A 19,333-nucleotide genomic window follows, 5' to 3' on the forward strand; every position below is an offset into this window, starting at 1 on the left:
ACTCACTTTTTGGTTTAAGACTGCTTCTCATCGTACCGCATGGGCACGAGGATGGGCTGGCCATTGGCACCCATTACAGGCACCATCTGAGAGAAGTATTCGTCGTCTGGAGATGACTCGTTATTAGGTACCGGGTAATTTACCACGTTCTGGTGTTGTGGAGTGCTCATCATCATCACCATCGGTCCTTGTTGCATGTCGTGGTATGTAGGTGGCCTCGATCCCGCTGGTGGAGGGGGCATGTTGTGGTACCCTTGCATGACGTATTGCCCATGGTTTGCTGGAGATGGCTTCTCAAACACCTTGTCGAGAAAATACTTGCCGTTGGGAGTGGTGGTGGATGCGTGTTGGCCGGCAATTTCAAATGAGGTGTGGTCTGTGCTCGCGGAAAGATTGAGATGGCTGGTGTTCATCGAATTATTGACACTATTTTCCTTGGAGTCAGACATTCCAGGCTGGAGCGATGCAGGTGGTGGAGGCTGGATAGGCCTCGCTTGGTGAATGACATGATTTTGTGGATACATGTACATTGGTTGCATGGGAGCGTTGTGCACGTCAGGGCTATCGTCCCTTTTCTTCTTTTGCTTTTTCTTCTTGTTGCTCACTAGCGACTGGACGTCTGTAAATACAATTTGAAATTTGTTCATTCCCGCTTGCATCTGTGATCGATTTTTCATCACCTTATTCTTTTGTAGCGGAGGCCGGTAATCAGGTCGCTTGGTTTTCTCGGAAAATACTCCCATACGAGGCTTCAAGCTCTCGTCAATCGCTGTCTTTTGAGGCGTAGGACTGGCTGGAACCGTCTTTTGGCGTTTTTCTGAAGCTGGTGGAGAACGCACCGCACTCGACATGATGAGAGTAGAAGGAGACGAAACTGGCGCTGGCGCTTTCGGGGTCTCGACCAAACGTTTACTGGGAGTGGTTGTGTCTGTGTTGGTGTTCTGAGCATTGAAAACCGTTTTGTTCGTTTCCTTCAATGGAGGCCGAGACGGGGTCTCTTTGGCCAAGTCTTTGATGACGACACTGGAGTGGCGTTGCGGAGTGTCGAGCTCTGTGATGGACCGCTTCTGGGCGCTACGAGGGTCGTGGAATATCGACTGTTTAAACGTCTTTTTGTCGCTTCCAAATTTGAATTTGGATGGAGTAATCGTTCCCACGTCTTTGAACGGGGTCAGTTTGATGGGAGTATCGATGAAAAAATCCGTGAGATGAAGAGATTTGTCGTAAAAGGGTGTCATGCTAGGAGCGCCGGCGCTATTAGTGTTGGAATTGGCATAAACATTTAGGTTGTGGGTGAGAAATGGCGTCAAATTGAGCCCCAGTCCGTAGTCTCCATCGGCCCCCAGGTTGGCAAGAACACCGTTAATGAGTTTTGATGTGGGTGTGGAGCTGTACGAGATCACCTGGTCGTTGTAGATGGTTCTAGCAATAAATGGTGAATATCCGCTGATGTTGGAAGGAAGTTGTTTTGTAGCAGAAGGCGGAGGAAGCACCCTTGTAGACTTTTCTTTGTCATTCCCCAGTCTTCCGTCGTTGTAGAGCTCCGGATCGATGTGCCGAGAAGGCGACGAGTTTAAAAAATCCGACATGGGCGGTAAAAGCAATTGGAGACGTTTTAAGGGTGGATTATATGAAAGGAAGAAAACACCGGAAAAACACGGCTATGCAAACAAATAAGCAAATAAGCAATGACTTGTGGAAAACGAGGGAATAGATCAGTATATGTTTTTTTAAAGAAGAAAATAGTCAACTATATTCATCAATAGCGATTGTTGAGGATCGAAGCTTTGTTTACAAAAACTGGGCGGTACCATCTCTCCTGCATGCAGAAATTCGCGTTTTGTGTCACCGGGACTATTCCGCGCAGCGCAGTGACACTAGGTGTGTTCCCCCGCGCGGTGCATAATAATGCATCAAAATATTGCATCTCAATGCTTCACTTACAGATTGATTACAGATTGACACAGATTGACAACGATTAAAACAAAACTAGTAGTACATACCTAAGCGGCAACCTTGGCATCGTTCTCCCATTCCTGCTCGGTCACGTGCATGTTTTCGGTGTCCTCAGCCAAATCATCGGCGTCGTAATCGTCATGGGCAGCCAATGACAATGTTGGTCTCACCACGGCGGAGTCAAAAGTCCATGAAGCCAATGCGTTTTCGGCGTCAATGATGATTTGCTTAGAAGCTTCATAACCATCGTAGGCAGGACGGGTTTCACCAGGAGTGACTGGGGATTCGTCCAACAATTCCAACAATGCCTTTCCGTAACCAGCAATCAAGGCGATTTTTTCAGCGTGCTCGCGAATCGAGTCAAATTGGTAATTGAAAGCAGTCTTCAATTTTTCACGAGTAATGTTGGACAATTGAGCCTCGGCAACCAACGACTCGGCCTCGGCACGGACCAATTCCTGTTCCAACACGTTAATCTTGGGAGATTGAGGATCCTTGTATTTCAAGTAAGCAATTTGGTCGGTGATTTTTTGCTTTCTGTCACGCGAAGGTTGAACACTGCCCTCAATATCTCTAATGGACTTGATGGTGATACGGTATTGGTCGTATCTGTCGATGAATTGGTCTTCCAACTCACCAATCTCGTAGATAAGAACTCCCAATTTGTCAGTAATATCGGAAATATCATCATCATTTCCCTCACCCCAAAGTGACAATTGCTTAGCAACATCCTTACGTTCACCCGAAGTAATCTCAATAGATCTCATCAAGTTTTTCTCCATCTTGACCAACTGAGCCAACTTTCTAGCCAATTCTGGTCCCATGGCACCAGCAGCCGACTTTCTCAAGTTGTGAGAAAGAGACCCTTTACCAAAAAACCGGGATTTGGTGGACGAAGGAGGAGGAGGAGGCAGCTGCAATTGAGCGGCGGTAGGAGCCCTCTGGGATCTCAAAGAATACGTTCTGTGCATAGCGATTGGTTTTTTTTGCGGAGATTAAGTTTGCTGTACAATTCGAGACGAAGTGGTGCCAAAAATGTCGCCCCTTAAATGTGGGCGGGACGGGGGTCACACCCCCCGGGTGGCTGGCTGCTGGCCTTGCGACGCGCGTTATCTAAGCAGCGCCGGGCTGAGGTGGAATTCTTACATCAGCGGTTCCGTTTGCGGAAGGTTGTAAACATGGGACAATTGAGCTTAAAGTTGCAAACGTGCAGACAGCAGCATGACAGCAGCATGGATAAATTATGCAGTAAAATGTAGTAGGCTTGCAGCAGCATTATTGGACCGGCTGAACCCATGCATAACTTGGACGCCATCTCCATAGTTAATATGCACGGCTTAACGGCGATACGACCACCTCCATCGCGGTGCACTGGGTGTCCATATCGGACAAAAAAACCATATCGGGCTTAATTTTCAAGATCAAAAGAAGAAGCTAAAATGTTGCACTGGTACAGTCTGCTTTTCAAAAAGCACCCATTCAAAGCCAACATGACGTCTACCGGTATTTTTTTTGGTACTGGAGATGCCTTGGCACAGTTATTATTTCCTCATAAAGACGGCGATGAGTCAGAATTTAACTTTCAGCGTACTTTACGAGCCATGATCTATGGATCTTGCTTCTTTGCACCGATGGGAGTTTTATGGTATGGCCGCAAGCTTCCACTGTTAAAAAACCCATTTTTATCAGCAACTCATCGCCAGCAATGGCTGCAAAAGAAAGTTAATGCGGCTGATATTTTATACCGAGTTGGTTTGGACCAACTTTTTGTTCCAGCTTTGGTGTGGATACCCATGTACAACATTGTGATGACTACTCTTGCAATGCATGAACACCCGTTGGAAGTTGCTGCGGAAAAATTGCGTAACAATTGGTGGAATGTACTCAAGGCTAATTGGACTGTATGGCCTATTTTTCAATTGGCAAGTTTTACATTGATTCCCGTTCACCTTCGAATCGTGTGTGCCAACGTGTGGTCTGTGGGATGGAATTGTTTCCTAAGTTTTGCCCACAATACTCCTGGTCATGGAAAAGGAAGCGGCCATGTCATTGAGGAGTTGGTGGATATAGAGGATTCAGAACAGGAACAAACCATGGTTTATTCGTGAGGATATGATAGATTATAGAATAGAGTGATATCAAGTGTATGAGTGTATTGAGGTGAAGTGTACTTAATTGTATGAATGGTATTGGACAGTATTGGAGTGTGAACTGTCGAACTGTAACGGTTGCGAATTTATGAATTGTTGAAAGTGAATTCGTAAAGATTGAACTGTAAATTGTATGGATTGCTGATTATTAGTCTTTTCCTGTACAGTTTTAAAGTTCGATCAGTTGGAATTGTAAATTTGTTTGAATTGCTAAAAGGTTGCAAAATGCAAAGTTTAATTCAACGGCTGAATTTAACTGTGATTGGTAAATTATTATTCGAAAATCAAAATGTATAGAATAAATTCAAATACTAGCAATTTAGTTGTGTTTCAAGCTGACAAAACGCATCCGACTAATCTCCTGACTCTTTTCAAGTGCAATATTGTTAATCTTAGTGGTGTCTGTATGGTCTAATCTCCTGCATGCAGTCGTATATGTGCGTCGCGATCTCGGACTTGCTCCGTTTTTCGAGCATGTACTCGGCCTATAAAAACCTCCTTAGAACAAGACCCCTTACAACCAATTGCATTACTACTGGATTTCTATTTGCTACAGGTGACATTCTTGCACAAACTCAATTCTCCCATACTGATGACAACTCAAAACCACCATTTGATTTTAACAGAACTTTGCGGGCAACCATTTACGGAAGCATCATATTTGCACCAATTGGCGACCGATGGTATAAGACCCTAGCCAAAATCAAAGCACCCAGATCAATCTCCAACTCCAAAACAGACACTTTGGCAAGAGTGATGGCGGATCAGTTGGGATTTGCTCCTTTTCTAGGAGTTCCCTTGTACTACTCGGCAATGACATTTCTTGAAATGCGACCAAACCCAGCCAAGGAAGCCATTGAAAGGGTGGAGAATAACTGGTGGTCCACGCTTAAAGTTAATTGGTGCGTTTGGCCTGTTTTTCAACTATTTAACTTTGGGTTGGTTCCTGTTCAGTTCCACTTGCTCACAGTGAATGTAATTAGTATCGGTTGGAACTGTTATATTAGCATGCTCAATGCACGCCATGGAAAGATCGCGGGTGTTCCATTGGAAGAGGAGCAGGTGATGATGTGATCAGAAGGACCAACAATAAAACCAAAATTATTCAACTGAATAATTTGTCAAAGATCAAAAATCATTAAAAGTTAAGAATTGGAAATAATCACTAAAAAAATAGGGACAATTGACCACATTGACCACATAGGCCAGAAGCACAGAAGCACAATTGACACAATTGACCAGAAGCACAGATCACCATTACGTACATATTCTTATCTGATTACTTCATTTGCTCGTCTATCTTACATACACAAAACAACGGTTCATTCAAATTTCCAAATTCCAAACTATACATTACAATTGACCCTTTTTCAGAATTATTTTTTTCCACTTTACTCTCAGCTTCTCCATATTCTCCCTCTCTCACCTAGCTCTGTCTCCACCACCTCCCGTCCTGCATGCCACTCGTGTCGTGCGCGCGCAAACGGTGATCAAATTCCACAATACTCAAAACAACGTCCATAGTACTGTAGCCTGATCTATTCACTGCAGACTGGTTTTAACACTCCATTGACACCCCAAGTGTGCTCCAACAGCATACAGCTGGTCTAGTACAAAACTATCAATTTTCAACTATCATAGTTGTCGACCTTTTTTCGTGTCGTTTTCTGGACCCGATATAAACGCCAGAATCTGCCCGATTGAGCTCAACTAATTGTTGCTCACCCAACTGAACCAAGCACTAAACAAAAGCACGTCTCCGATTGAGCTGGTGTTGATTAAAAGTGCCATATTTGTCGACTTTGACTCTTGCTGTGGTGTGTTTCGGCTCCTAATTAGCCCCACATTTGCTCAACAATCCGAACAAACAGTCACTGCACCAACTCCCGATAAAAATTCACTCGTGGTCCCTATAACCACCCCCATCACTCATACCGCCCATCATGATGAAAGGCTTCAAGAACCGCCTTTCCCGCGGTAAGGGACAATCTTCCAAGAAATCAGACAAAAAAGAATCCAAAGACAAATTGGAGAAAAAGTCGTCTTCGTCATCGTTGGCTTCGACTACTTCGTCTCAGAACCAGAAACCAACGTCGGGAACAAATTCGGCATCTCCCTCGCCGTCTCGGAACGATAGCTCCAGTTCCATCAAGTCGCTAGACTCCGGGTCGGGTCGAAACACTCCCACCAACCAGGGAACGGATCGCGCTGCCTTGGCAGACCGCACACCAACGCAACTGCCAGGCCAGGAATCTCCAAAGATTGTTATCGACAACCCTAGTACTACAACGCATATTAACCCCGTTACACCAACCCCAACGTCTCCAACCACAAATGTGAATTATACGGCATCTCCTCCTTCCAGCATGGTTGGCGAAACTCTCAAGCCTGCCCCGGGCCACGCCGTCCATTCCCAGGCTCACTCTCCTCTACATGGACTTCAATTGAATCCTAACATTGCATCTCCAAATAGGGAAAACTTTGACATCGATTTGATTGTCACCCCCAAGAGACACTCCTCGTCGCGATTCGAGCCTTCGTCCTCCGACCGTTATCAAGAGATAACAAAACTTCCTGGTTTCGAGGAGGTTTTACCTGAAGAACAAATCAAGTTGTTCATCCAGAAGATTGACCAATGTAACATCATGTTTGATTTCGGAGACCCAACACATGACATTAGAGGTAAGGAAATCAAGCGTATTACTTTGCAAGAACTCATTCAGTTTATACTGAACAATCGATTCACATACACCGAGGAAATGTATAAGCATGTGGTAACAATGTTCAGAAACAATCTTTTCCGCCCAATTCCTCCCCCAGTTAACCCTGTGGGTGAGTTGTTCGATCCTGATGAAGACGAGCCCGTAAATGAACTTGCATGGCCCCACATGCAAGCTGTGTACGAATTCTTTTTACGCTTCATCGAGTCACCCGACTTTTCTCATCAGGTTGCCAAACAATATATCGACCATGAATTCATACTGAGAATTCTTGAGTTATTCGATAGCGAAGATCCTAGAGAAAGAGATTGCTTAAAAACAACGCTCCATAGAATTTATGGCAAGTTTTTGAGCTTGAGGTCGTACATCCGCAAGTCGATAAACAACGTTTTCCTTCAGTTTGTCTATGAGACTGAACGTTTCAATGGTATTGGTGAACTTCTTGAGATTTTGGGCTCCATCATTAACGGATTTGCATTGCCTTTAAAAGAGGAACACAAGATTTTCCTCGTGCGGGTGTTGATGCCGTTACACAAAGTCAAGTGCCTTTCGTTGTATCATCCGCAATTGGCCTATTGTATAGTTCAATTTTTGGAGAAAGACCCATCGTTGACCGAGGATGTGATCATGGGACTCTTGCGTTTCTGGCCCAAGATCAACTCGCCCAAAGAAGTGATGTTCTTGAACGAAATTGAAGACATCTTTGAAGTCATGGAGCCAAGTGAATTCCTCAAGATTCAGATTCCCTTGTTTGCCCAGCTTCTGAAGTGTATTGCCTCGCCTCATTTCCAGGTCAGCGAGAAAGTATTGTGTTACTGGTCTAACGAGTATTTTTTGACATTGATAACGGAGAACGCCGAGGTTGTGCTTCCTATTGTATTTGCAGCTCTCTACGAATTGACAAATGCCACCCAACCGGGTATTGCTACCGGTGCTATGCAACAGAAATTGTTGGAGAATCCCGATGCAACCACCGATGCCAATGGAAATCTCATTGATCGTGGATTGATATTGAGCGATATTAGCCACACTTCAATGGAACGCCATCATCATTTGCTGGACCCAATGGGAGCATCCATGAGAGGGATCTCGGACGAAGAGTACTATGATTCATTTTCGTCACCAGATCAAGCTGGTAATCTTGAGGATGAGTTTGGAGCTACAGGTCTGCTTCCACACAACTCCGCCACCTCCAACTGGAATAGGAGTATCCATCTGTTGGCATTTGGAGCGTTGAAGGTGTTTATGGACCATAATCCAATTCTTTACGACCATTGCACCATGTTATATCATCAATCATTGGAGGAACAGAAAGCCAGAGAAGCCGCCAGGAAAGAAGGGTGGAAACGCATCGAGGAGTATGTGAAGAACCTCAAGCTTCAACAGGAAGTCAGGGATACCCCAATGGCGACGTAGACTTTTTGGTGTTGCATTAGTTTATAAGAAACAAGAGGCTTTATCTAGTGGTGCATCGATGTAAAATCCGACACTATAAAAATATCGTGAGACTTGAAATTTTCAAGCATTCTATATTTTAGTATGTGCGACAAATGATGAATCTTAGCCTATGACTGATTTTCATGAAGAACAGTAAAAGAACCGCTACACTGATGTCCTCATGCTACTCACAATGCTATCTAGGTAGATTGTAAATTGGTAAAGTCACAAGTCCTGCAGGTAAGACTCTCCGAGGAGCTCCTCGGACCAGTTTCTGTGGTTTCTTATCGTAGCTAGCACATTCAAAGAGCCCTTTTTAGTGGCATCTTATCACCAGCAGCCAGTAATTCACCTCTCCGAGCACTATACGGGCATCTTCATCGCCCCAACGTAAGCTGGTGGGTGGATGTAAAATTTTCCCAGATTATAAATTAGCCTCATCTCGCATCTTTTTTTTTTGGCAAAGGCTGCCCATTTGCATACCCAGAACATTATTATGGTATTGAACGCATCGTCTGCTACTGCTCACCTCAAAACCTACAAGTCCAAGGATGGTTTGGACGTCAAAACCTTGATTGACTCCAGCAACTTTGGTGGCTTGACTTATAATGACTTTTTGGTGTTGCCAGGTTTGATTAACTTTGCATCTTCTGGGGTGTCATTGGACACCAAGCTCACCAAGAAGATCACTTTGAGATCGCCTTTCGTTTCTTCGCCTATGGACACCGTCACTGAAGAAAACATGGCCATTCACATGGCTTTGTTGGGAGGTATTGGTATTATTCATCACAACTGTACTGCCGATGAACAAGCTGAAATGGTCAGAAAGGTGAAGAAATATGAGAATGGGTTCATCAGTGACCCAGTTGTGATTTCTCCAGATGTTTCTATTGGAGAAGTGAAGCAAATGAAGGCCACCATGGGTTTTACTTCGTTTCCTGTAACTGGTAAGTGTTGAGTTTTTCTTTTTGTTTGTTTTCTCTATGATGATCAAAATCACATTTTATAACTTTCGTTCTACCGATTTCATCAAACGATGATGTGGAGAAATTTGTTACTGAAGAAAATCGAGATATTCTTTTGTGCTTTTACTAACTTTAGAAACAGGCAAAGTTGGAGGAAAATTGGTTGGTATTGTCACCTCGCGTGATGTCCAATTCCAAGAAGACCTTGATGCCAAGGTCTCAACCGTCATGACTACCGATTTGATCACCGGAAAGCAAGGTATCACTTTGACTGAAGGTAACGAATTGTTGAGAAGTTCCAAAAAGGGTAAGTTGCCTATTGTTGATGGACAAGGAAATTTGGTTTCAATGATCTCGTTGACCGACTTGCAAAAGAACCAGACCTATCCTCTTGCCTCTAAATCGTTCCACTCCAAGCAATTGTTGTGTGGAGCTGCCATTGGTACCATTGACGCTGACAAGGAGAGATTGGAGAAATTGGTCGAAGCTGGTTTGGACGTGGTTGTTTTGGACTCTTCCAACGGTTCGTCGATTTTCCAAATTAATATGATCAAGTGGATCAAGTCCAAGTTCCCAGAGTTGCAAATTATTGCTGGTAACGTTGTCACCAGAGAACAAGCTGCTTTATTGATCGAGGCTGGTGCTGATGCCTTGAGAATTGGTATGGGATCCGGATCGATTTGTATTACTCAAGAAGTCATGGCTTGCGGTAGACCTCAAGGAACTGCTGTATACAATGTGACCGAGTTTGCCAACCAATTCGGTGTTCCTTGTATTGCCGATGGTGGTATTGGAAACATTGGACACATCACCAAAGCTTTGGCTCTTGGTGCTTCGTGTGTCATGATGGGTGGTTTGTTGGCTGGTACCGCCGAGACCCCAGGTGAGTACTTTTACAGAGATGGAAAGAGATTGAAATCTTACCGTGGGATGGGTTCCATTGATGCTATGCAACAAACCGCTACCAATGCCAACGCTTCGACTTCGAGATACTTCTCCGAGTCTGACAAGGTTTTGGTGGCCCAGGGTGTTGCTGGAGCTGTTGTGGACAAGGGATCCATCATCAAGTTTATTCCATACTTGTACAATGGATTACAACATTCTTTGCAAGACATTGGTATTCAATCGATTGAGGAATTGAGAACCAAGGTTGATGCTGGAGAGGTGAGATTTGAGTTCAGAACTGCTTCTGCCCAATTCGAGGGTGGTGTTCACGGGTTGCACTCTTACGAAAAGAGATTGCACAACTAATAGTTTGTGTATTCAATGTATGATAAGCGAAGGTTGCATTTTCCTGCATGTAAAAGGGTTAAATGGGTGCAAATTACCAATGGGTGCAAATTAACCATTGGGTGCATTATTAGACACGATTCATATATACTCTATTTCAAAGTTCTTCTTCTCATTCCTATTCCTTTATTTTAGCGGAAGAGATACAATATCTTTTCCTTTGTTGTTTTAGGCTCGTACTTTTCCTGATCGGGCTTGGTTGGGTCCTTTCCGTTCTGGCCCTCTATGGCATTGTGAGTATCGCCCAAGTAGTAGTTGGTTTGCATGAAACTGATGAGGAAATTGAGAAATTCCAAAGCAATTGGAGGTGCAAACATGTAAACTGCAACATACGAATATGCTTTGATGGCACCTTGTCTTGCATCAGAATCATAAGGTAATGCACGCAACGAACTAACGTCAGAATAGAACCCAAACACTTCTTCATCACTATAGGTATCAGGGATAAATCTTCTCAAGTAACCAGGCAACTTTGACGACCAAATTGGAGCAGAAATGGTGTACCCAATAGCACTTCCTACTGTTGACCAAAGAAGTAATAAAGACATTACCAACGACAAGTCTTGATGAGGTACAGATGCCTGGGACGAGATTTGGGTACCAATGGTGGAGTATGCCGAACCAAAACCCATCAATACCTGACACATGACATACAGACCAGTATTAGCTGTGGTTCCTTGTGCGCGAAGAGGAAGACAGTAAGATACGCATCTGATCAAGATTCCAAACGATTGCATGTACTTGTAACGGTGGGTGATTCTGCAAGTGATTCCAGCGACAATACCAAAGAAACACAACGACATGGTCAAGGTATTATTAAAGTAGGTCCAATTTTGGTCAGACCAGTCTTTGGCAATCCACACGATAGTTGACAAATACTGCAGTCTGATTCCATCTGCCAACATGTAGATGAAGTTGATGATGATACAGGTTATGAAAGTCTTATTCTTGATGATTCTTTTTGGCATTGAAGGAAAAGGAGCCCAAAAGATTTCATAAAACACAAAAATGATCAACAATAATGGTCCAACAACAAGCATAGCAATGAGACTGGGATTCTTCCAGCCATCTTGGGCGTAAGTGTACAAAGAAAATGGTAACAAGAGCAACGACCATCCGAAACCTAAAAGAAGTAAACCCAAGGCATCAATTTCAATGGCAGAATCCCAAATAATCTTTTGAAGAGTCTTCTTTGGTCTGACAACTTTGGGTACGTATTTTTGTGCCTTGTTCTCAAAATGGTACATTACACCAATTGCTGGCAAAACCACTACTGGCATAATAATGGCAAACATACCGTAACCCCACCGCCAATTGCGTTTCAAAATGGCTTCCACAATCAACCCGGAAAACCAAATATTGATAAGGTATGGACTAGTCATGATTCCATTAACAACTCCTCTCCATTTCAAGTCGGTCAAGTCAGCTACAATCACATCTTTCAAGAAAGACACTCCATTGGAACCTACGGTAGTAAGTACTGAACCCACCACATAAGCTCCAATGGTAGAAGACGAAGCTGCGATAACGGTACCAACTGTATAAAAGAGCAAAGAAACTCCAAAACAGATTGGTCTTGAAGTAATATCGGAAAACTTTGCCTGAAAAGGTTGCACAACAGAGCCAATAATCAGGGTAGCGATATTGACAGTGGATATCATCGAATGTCTACTGAAACTCGAAGTCGCTGGAACAGAATAATTGCTGGTAGTAGACCCGTCTAATGACAAAACCCAAGCAATTACCAAGAGACATGTACAGAAAGCAATGGTGATGATTTTTCCATTCTTGGCCGAGCTCATCATTACCTTGACATTTTCAATTCTTCTCACTCCTCTTGACTTTACATACTCTGTGGAGGTGTCGGAGCTCACCAAATGAAGCTCTGTTTCTGATTCTGATGCATTTTGAGCATTTTCGGATTCTGATTCAAGTTTGTTGGAACCAGAATTAGTAGAAATTGCAGTAGATTTTGCAACCGCTGGTTCCTGAATACTTTTTCCAGAAATGGAGTGGACAGAATCAGTGATCTTTTCCGAAGACATTTTCAGTACAGAAAGTTGAGAAGATAGTCTTCTTAAATACTAGTTGCAACGGAGTTAGTGCCAAGATTTGCGGGTGCTCATGCAAGTGCCATGCAAGTACCATGCAACAGGATGAGGCGGCTAGTGCATTAAGGGCAATCCAAAGACCATTGAGCTCCAGACTTAGAAGGACAATTTTAACAAACAATGAAAGTATCTCATAGCTGGAAAGGTGCTGTGGCAGGTAAACTGGCAAAAATGGCATTTGGTTAAAACTCGAGTGCTGCATTCCGGCCCCGTTTTGACAGATGCGGCTTGTGCATTAGAACTGAAAAAATCGAGACAACATTCTCATGATTGGATAAATTTCAAGCCGCAAACAGCAAAATTCATGCATACGAGCCTCTGAGAGAGGTAATTCATGCGGATGCATGCATATTTAGAATAGCTGAAAAATGACAACTTGATGGTTTTGGCCTCCCCAAAAACTCTCTGAGACAGTTCCAAGCATGCACAAGTCATTTCACTACGTGTGGCTATCTTCGGCGCTTCCCAAAAGCTTCATCTGGGCCCAATTGCTTGACTCGCATTTTTCTTTTTTTTTTTCACTGATGAATCTGATAAAGCGATTTCGGAAAAAGCGAACTCGGAAATAAATTTTCTGCATTGTTCATGCAAACAATTTGAAAAATCGTTTCCAAGACTGGCATTTATGCATACTATCGTAGCCGCAATCGGATCAGGTTACAGTTACGAGCTTGAAATACTAAGAACCTCAGGATTGGTGGAGTGAAAATGAGAGTCCAGAGTATAGTCTGCAATAGCATGGTATGGAACCATTCTCAACATTCCGGTCAAAGTGAGAAATTACCTTGGCACAAAGTGCGTTGAATAGCTAACAGAAGTAGCTTGGGGTATTCTTCTTAGCCGCATTAACATGGGATGAGCTAATTGATGCACAGTCTATAAAACTTTCTGTGCAGCAACAGGAAATGGAAAAGAACAAACCAGGTACACACAATGACCACCATAATGAAAGGAACGATAATGACTAGACATGCAAAATTTCCAGAGCGTTATGACCAGAAAGGGAAGCAAGCATCAGCTGAGTTAGACATACTCAAAGCTAAAGCTGATCTGAGTAAGATCATGTCAAAGCTTAAGACCTGAGTTGTCCCATTCTCGCTTTCCTCTATGCAGCTACGGTACATGCCCCAGGATTTTTCAAGCAGTACTTTGGAGCCACTGGTGTTGGATGATGACCAAGACTCACCAAATATTCTCGAAATGCGAGAAGTCGTTGTCCAAAGTCTTCTAGACGCAATTGGCCCTTTTCGTTCAAGTTTCCACTCCAGGAGAGTTCTGCTAGTGCAGCAGCTCGGGGCCATAGTTTCTGGGTCAAGATATTACTGTCTACTTGCTCAGACCAAAGTGGAGCTTCATATCCCAAGATATGACTTTTTTCAGTTTCCGTCAACGAACCAGTTATGTTCATGGAGTAGATCCGCTGCCATGTCTTGTAGGGACCACACCATGAGTCTCTTCCATTATAGTTCCAGTTGTAATTTGTGACGTTTTCGACATACCTAATGTCGTTTGTGAAGAAAGTTCCAACTCCACAATCGAGATATAAGAACGAGGAAGACGAAATTATTACATCATAGCCACGAGAGGCTAATTGCTGGATATTAGTGTGTTCTCTCCAAGACTGCAAAATAACGTCTTTGGGCAAGTTAGATGCATTGACAGAAGAAAGTAAAACGTCTTCCCACATAATAAGCCTTCTGGCTTTTTTATTTTTGAAAATGGGTAACGCTTCATCAAGCCAATGGTCTATCAAACCCAGAAACCCTCTTTTGCTGTGACTCTCAAGCCATGTTCTAATTGACAAAGATGAGTTATAGCACCCAACAGACACCTCATCGGAACCGACATGAAAAAGATTATCAGAAAATGCCAGTGAAACTTCATCATACACTTCCTTAACCACATCATAGGTTTTGTTCAAGATCAAATTCAATTGACCAGGCGGTGGTTCTACTGCAGTTGACTGCTTTTCCCAGTCAGTATCACCACAAATCACCAACTCAGCATCGTTTCTTCTCCATCCTGCTCTAGCATGGCCTGGCATGTCGATCTCAGGAATTATTCTGATGGCTCTTTGGCGACCATATGAAACTATAGCTTGAATATCAGCTCGAGTGTAAACTTCCTGACTAGAGTATGCATCTAGAGCCATCTCTGGGTGAGATTCAAGTACTATGGGCCACGACTGGGTATCCACAAGGTGCCAATGAAGAGTGTTCATTTTGGAAAGTGCCATGATATCGATCTGTTCGAGTATAGAATTGACCGTCAAGTAATTTCGGGCACTATCTATCATAAGGCCTCGATGTGGGTAGAGTGGTTTGTCCTTGATGTGCAACTCTTGTATAAACAAACCAGCGGCCGCCAATTGTTGTATTGTTGTAAAACTGTGTAGGATTCCCCATCTGGTTTTACTGCTAATTTCAATACTTGATGTTTGTGGCTTTACTTTCACCTCGTATGATTCATCTACTCCCATTTGAAGATCAGCATCAGCATCTTCAATATAAACATTGAATACACACGGCAGGGCATTTAGGGTTAGTTTCTGGTCAATTATCGCAGACACCATACGGTCAAACCCTTGAAGAACAATAGAATCAAGAACATTAGAATTCAAATAACAGGCTGAAGACAACTTTAAGTGTCCATTTCCTACTTTTTCCACGTATTTGGGAGCAGGAAGAAGACCCACCGCTGCAAGAATTACCCCAGCATAAAGTGCAAAGATAAGATATCGCATTGTAATGAGAAACGATGTAAGATAATTTGTGCGAAACAAAGGTGACGTAAGAAACTGCGATTTGAGAGCATATGAACAAAACATACCTGGTATTAGCGAACGCAACAAGAAATGTTAGAACAAAAGACATCAGAACAAGAAACAAGAAACATCAAACATCAAACAATAAAACATCAAAAATCAAACAGATTTGCAGCCAATCTGCAGAAAATTTGCAACCATTTCAAAACCAATTTGCAACCATTCAGCTTGCATTAAATCAAGATTTCACTTATTCAACAAGTCCCGCGTGGACGCAGCTACTGATTCAGCAGCGGGAATTGGAGTCCAATCAAAAAATTCCTGTGCTTTTTTCAGCGAACAAGATTGACGTAATCCCAAAAGAGGCACCGAAGCCCTCAATGGTGGAACGATATATGACAACGCTCTGATCAAATAACTGGAAGTGGCTGATTTGGGCAAGTTGCTGATCTGTTGTTGAGTAAGTTCGGGTTTCATCATGTTTGCAATATCCACAAGTGAATAAACCTTCTCTGATTCGCTAAGAATAAACCGTTCATTCTTTGCTTCCGGCTTCTCCATTGCCAAGATATGTAGTTTAGCAACATCCCTTACATCTACAATACCATATGCAACATCGGGACACACCCATTTAAGTTTTCCCTTGGCAAAAAAGTCAATAATAATAACCGAAGAAGGTGCCTTGCTTCTATCATAAACTGGACCATAGATTCCCACGGGGTTCAACACCACCAACTCAATTGGATGAGAAGACTCCATATTGTTTTTGGATCTGACAAACTCCCATGCAGCTCTCTCGGATTTGGCTTTAGACTTGATATACGCATCTTTGGTGGTACTTTCATCAGAAAAGTCATCCTCGGTGTAGATGTCTTTGGGAACTTTTGAGGCTGTAACAGCAGCAGAAGAGGACGTTTGTACAACCCTCTTTACCGATTTTGATTCGGATGCAAATTTTAACACCCTTTTAGTCCCTTCCACAGCAGTAGCAATCATGGATTCAGCATGAGGATTTTGTGACGAAGGAACCGGAGAAGCCACATGACACACATAGGTCGCTCCCTGCATCACCTCTGCCCATCCCGAATCATCTTGCAAATCAGCCACCATATATTCGATTCGATCTTCGGGGTCAACTGCGGCTTGCTTAAGTGCATCTTTCAATAAAGCCTCTTTTTTAGCATCTCGTACAGTAGCCCGAACATGATATCCCTGCCGAAGAAGTTCGGCTACGCAATGCGTACCCACGTACCCAGTTCCACCGGTCACAACCACTATTGTCATGTACAAGTTAACAATATAGGATCGGACTCCGCGGCGACTCTGAAATGTCAAATGCACCACCCTGCATGCACAATGCAGGGCTTATGCAGCTTCGTTTTTGACACATGGAAGCGAGTCGACACTGGCACCAATTGGACCCCGCACAACATCCTAACAAAAGCCTCCAATTTTTCATAGCAACCAGTTACCAGGTGAAAAGCGAATTGCACTGTCAGTAGCAGCAAAATCATCAACTTTTCACAGTCACTTGCAGTAAGTTGCTGCAATTGCCTCATGCTCTCACACTGGAGTCGACTCCGCAATCTCCGCTACGTGCATCAACCGGCCGGCATACAATACTTGCATATGATAGGTGTGAACCCCACATATAACTAGGACGGCGCCAACTCCTTTTCTTTATCTGAAAATGTTGAGTGCTACATATGTCATCTTGACACTCGTCGCATTTTTCACTGTGAGACAGGTGATCATCACCATCAAGAGGCGCAAATTTGCGAGAGAACATGGCTGCCAAAATTTTACCAAAACCGTAGGAATGGTGCTGGTAATTGACAATATTAAAAAGGTCTACAAAGCTCGTCGCGAGGGTAGACTCACGGAGCAGTTGCAGGAATCTTATGACCTTTATGGAGTGGACACTTTTCAGGCTCGTGCCATTGGAACGCTGGCGGTGTTCACTCGTCACCCTGAGAACATTAAGGCGATGATTGCAACTCAATTCGACGACTTTGATATTGGAAAACGCCAGCAAGTGTTTAGACCCTTGTTAGGTTTTGGTATCTTTGCTGCGGAGGGACAAAGATGGAAACATTCAAGAGCAATGTTGCGGCCTCAATTTGCTCGGGAGCAGGTTGCTCACGTCCAGCTGCTTGAAGTTCACTTGCAGAATTTCGTCAAGCTCATAAAAGAGCAAAATGGCAGTTTTTTCGATATCCAGCATTTGTTTCACCGGTTGACAATGGATGCCAGTACCGAATTTCTCTTTGGTGAATCTGTGGGTTCGTTGAAATCACCCAATAATGAATTTGAGGCTGCTTTTAACACCTCCCAACACTACTTGACCATGAGAGCTACTCTTCGTGGAGCCTACTTTCTCGTTAATCCCAAAGAATTCAGAGATGCCAACGAAGTTATCTTCAAGACCGTTCGTTATTACGTCAACAAGGCCCTCAATACCAGTCCCCAGGAGCTCGCTAAGCAAACAGAAGAGGGCTACACTTTTCTTTATCAGCTCGTGAACCAAACTAGAGACCCCCAAGTACTTCAGGACGAAATGTTGAGTATTATGTTGGCTGGTAGAAACACCACCGCCAGTCTTTTATCGTTCCTTTTCTTGGAACTTTCCCGCAACAAGCACATCTGGAAAAAGCTTCGTGAAGAGGTTCATGAACACTTTGGAAACGGAGAAAATGCCCGGTTGGAAGATATTACTTTTGAATCGATGAAACGGTGCAACTACTTAAAATGGGTCATCAATGAAACTCTCCGTATGTATCCCTCGGTTCCTACCAATTTCAGGCATGCTGCCAAAGATACGACGCTTCCTAGAGGTGGAGGACCCACTGGTGACTCGCCGGTTTTCATCAAAAAGAATACCGACGTCTACTACACCATCTACAGTACTCACAGAATGAAAGAGTACTATGGAAAAGATGCGGAGGAGTTCCGTCCAGAGAGATGGGCCGATTTGAAGAATATCGGTTGGGCATATATGCCGTTCAGTAGCGGTCCTAGGATATGTTTGGGACAGCAGTTTGCTCTCACCGAGGCATCTTACATCACTATTCGTCTAGCACAAATTTTCACCGAGTTGGACACTAGCGACCATGCGTACCCGCCTTTGAAAATTGCCAATGCCACAATGAGACCAATGAACGGAGTGAATGTTAGATTTCAATGATCTTTATATGAAATGAATATTTGCAGCCATTTAGGTACTGCACAAACTCAAAACCGTTGGATCGAAAAGCGGTTCTCAGCGCACAATTACATAAACACCTCATAAGTGGCTGGAGCCAAGATTAGCCAAGAATATGTGCGATGCATGCATGACAGGTCTGTATGCAGTACATTGACTTCAAAATATTTTTTCTGGACAATTTTCTTGGCGCCTTGCATCCTCGGCCAGTGTTTTTAGTTTGACGAGCCAAATGCGGCAAAATCACTGCACCAAGCTGCGCGCGGTGCGGAGACGAATTGAATGCCGAGACCAAGTCAAAATCGTGTGGCTTAAAGGCGCGGAGACGGAAACGGACACCACCTGGCCGGAACCCGGTGCGGGGCTATTGTGGGGCACCTGTCGATATTTTCCACCCCGCGTATGACCCCACCTCATTCGTCAGATAATGCGAAGCACTGTAATATGCAGCGCCAATATAGAGATACGTATGAGCCCTGCGCCAAGAACTAACACCGAAATAACTTGGTGATTTACTGGAGATGTGAGTAAATTGTTGGTGATTTCTCCTCACTTTGACCCCGGGAATGATCGGCTCGCCACGTCTTGCCTGAGCGATTATTTTTGCAAAGGCTGAATCCCAGCTTACGTACGCTAACCCCACCATTCGACGCATGGCCCCAATGGGGTATCGGCCATGCCTGCACACAAGCCGTGCGCGCGCCTCGCCTCGGAACCCCAGCTATAGTTGCCGTACGA

The 19,333-nt window shown here is 43.8% G+C and overlaps 10 protein-coding genes across 10 annotated transcripts; 5 read left to right on the forward strand and 5 right to left on the reverse strand. All coding sequences in view use genetic code 12, as the record gives it.

Moving 5' to 3' along the window:
* Nucleotides 1–14: 14 nt before the first annotated feature.
* On the reverse strand, nt 15–1,589 carry PGUG_03996 (uncharacterized protein; the record flags this gene model as incomplete). Its single annotated transcript, XM_001483217.1, has 1 exon — nt 15–1,589. One exon carries the CDS (start codon nt 1,587–1,589, stop codon nt 15–17), a length of 1,575 nt encoding a protein of 524 aa, XP_001483267.2.
* Nucleotides 1,590–2,003: 414 nt separating this feature from the next.
* LSP1 (lipid-binding protein) lies at nt 2,004–2,927 on the reverse strand (the record flags this gene model as incomplete). Its single annotated transcript, XM_001483218.1, has 1 exon — nt 2,004–2,927. One exon carries the CDS (start codon nt 2,925–2,927, stop codon nt 2,004–2,006), a length of 924 nt encoding a protein of 307 aa, XP_001483268.2.
* Nucleotides 2,928–3,395: 468 nt separating this feature from the next.
* On the forward strand, nt 3,396–4,064 carry PGUG_03998 (uncharacterized protein; the record flags this gene model as incomplete). The annotated part of the gene is made up of 1 exon (XM_001483219.1): nt 3,396–4,064. One exon carries the CDS (start codon nt 3,396–3,398, stop codon nt 4,062–4,064), a length of 669 nt encoding a protein of 222 aa, XP_001483269.2.
* A 465-nt stretch (nt 4,065–4,529) lies between these two features.
* Nucleotides 4,530–5,180, forward strand: PGUG_03999 (ethanol metabolism protein; the record flags this gene model as incomplete). The annotated part of the gene is made up of 1 exon (XM_001483220.1): nt 4,530–5,180. One exon carries the CDS (start codon nt 4,530–4,532, stop codon nt 5,178–5,180), a length of 651 nt encoding a protein of 216 aa, XP_001483270.1.
* Nucleotides 5,181–6,049: 869 nt separating this feature from the next.
* Nucleotides 6,050–8,242, forward strand: RTS1 (protein phosphatase 2A regulatory subunit; the record flags this gene model as incomplete). Its single annotated transcript, XM_001483221.1, has 1 exon — nt 6,050–8,242. The coding sequence occupies one exon, from the start codon at nt 6,050–6,052 to the stop codon at nt 8,240–8,242; it is 2,193 nt and encodes a 730-aa protein (XP_001483271.2).
* A 517-nt stretch (nt 8,243–8,759) lies between these two features.
* Nucleotides 8,760–10,479, forward strand: IMH3 (IMP dehydrogenase; the record flags this gene model as incomplete). Its single annotated transcript, XM_001483222.1, has 2 exons — nt 8,760–9,210; nt 9,365–10,479. 2 exons carry the CDS (start codon nt 8,760–8,762, stop codon nt 10,477–10,479), a joined length of 1,566 nt encoding a protein of 521 aa, XP_001483272.1.
* A 170-nt stretch (nt 10,480–10,649) lies between these two features.
* On the reverse strand, nt 10,650–12,563 carry PGUG_04002 (uncharacterized protein; the record flags this gene model as incomplete). The annotated part of the gene is made up of 1 exon (XM_001483223.1): nt 10,650–12,563. The coding sequence occupies one exon, from the start codon at nt 12,561–12,563 to the stop codon at nt 10,650–10,652; it is 1,914 nt and encodes a 637-aa protein (XP_001483273.2).
* Nucleotides 12,564–13,734: 1,171 nt separating this feature from the next.
* PGUG_04003 (beta-N-acetylhexosaminidase) lies at nt 13,735–15,456 on the reverse strand (the record flags this gene model as incomplete). The annotated part of the gene is made up of 1 exon (XM_001483224.1): nt 13,735–15,456. One exon carries the CDS (start codon nt 15,454–15,456, stop codon nt 13,735–13,737), a length of 1,722 nt encoding a protein of 573 aa, XP_001483274.2.
* A 183-nt stretch (nt 15,457–15,639) lies between these two features.
* On the reverse strand, nt 15,640–16,677 carry PGUG_04004 (uncharacterized protein; the record flags this gene model as incomplete). Its single annotated transcript, XM_001483225.1, has 1 exon — nt 15,640–16,677. The coding sequence occupies one exon, from the start codon at nt 16,675–16,677 to the stop codon at nt 15,640–15,642; it is 1,038 nt and encodes a 345-aa protein (XP_001483275.2).
* A 406-nt stretch (nt 16,678–17,083) lies between these two features.
* PGUG_04005 (uncharacterized protein) lies at nt 17,084–18,577 on the forward strand (the record flags this gene model as incomplete). The annotated part of the gene is made up of 1 exon (XM_001483226.1): nt 17,084–18,577. The coding sequence occupies one exon, from the start codon at nt 17,084–17,086 to the stop codon at nt 18,575–18,577; it is 1,494 nt and encodes a 497-aa protein (XP_001483276.2).
* Between the last annotated feature and the right edge of the window lie 756 nt (nt 18,578–19,333).

This window comes from Meyerozyma guilliermondii, genomic scaffold (genome assembly GCF_000149425.1).
Source record: "Meyerozyma guilliermondii ATCC 6260 scaffold_5 genomic scaffold, whole genome shotgun sequence".
Taxonomy (NCBI): domain Eukaryota; kingdom Fungi; phylum Ascomycota; class Pichiomycetes; order Serinales; family Debaryomycetaceae; genus Meyerozyma; species Meyerozyma guilliermondii.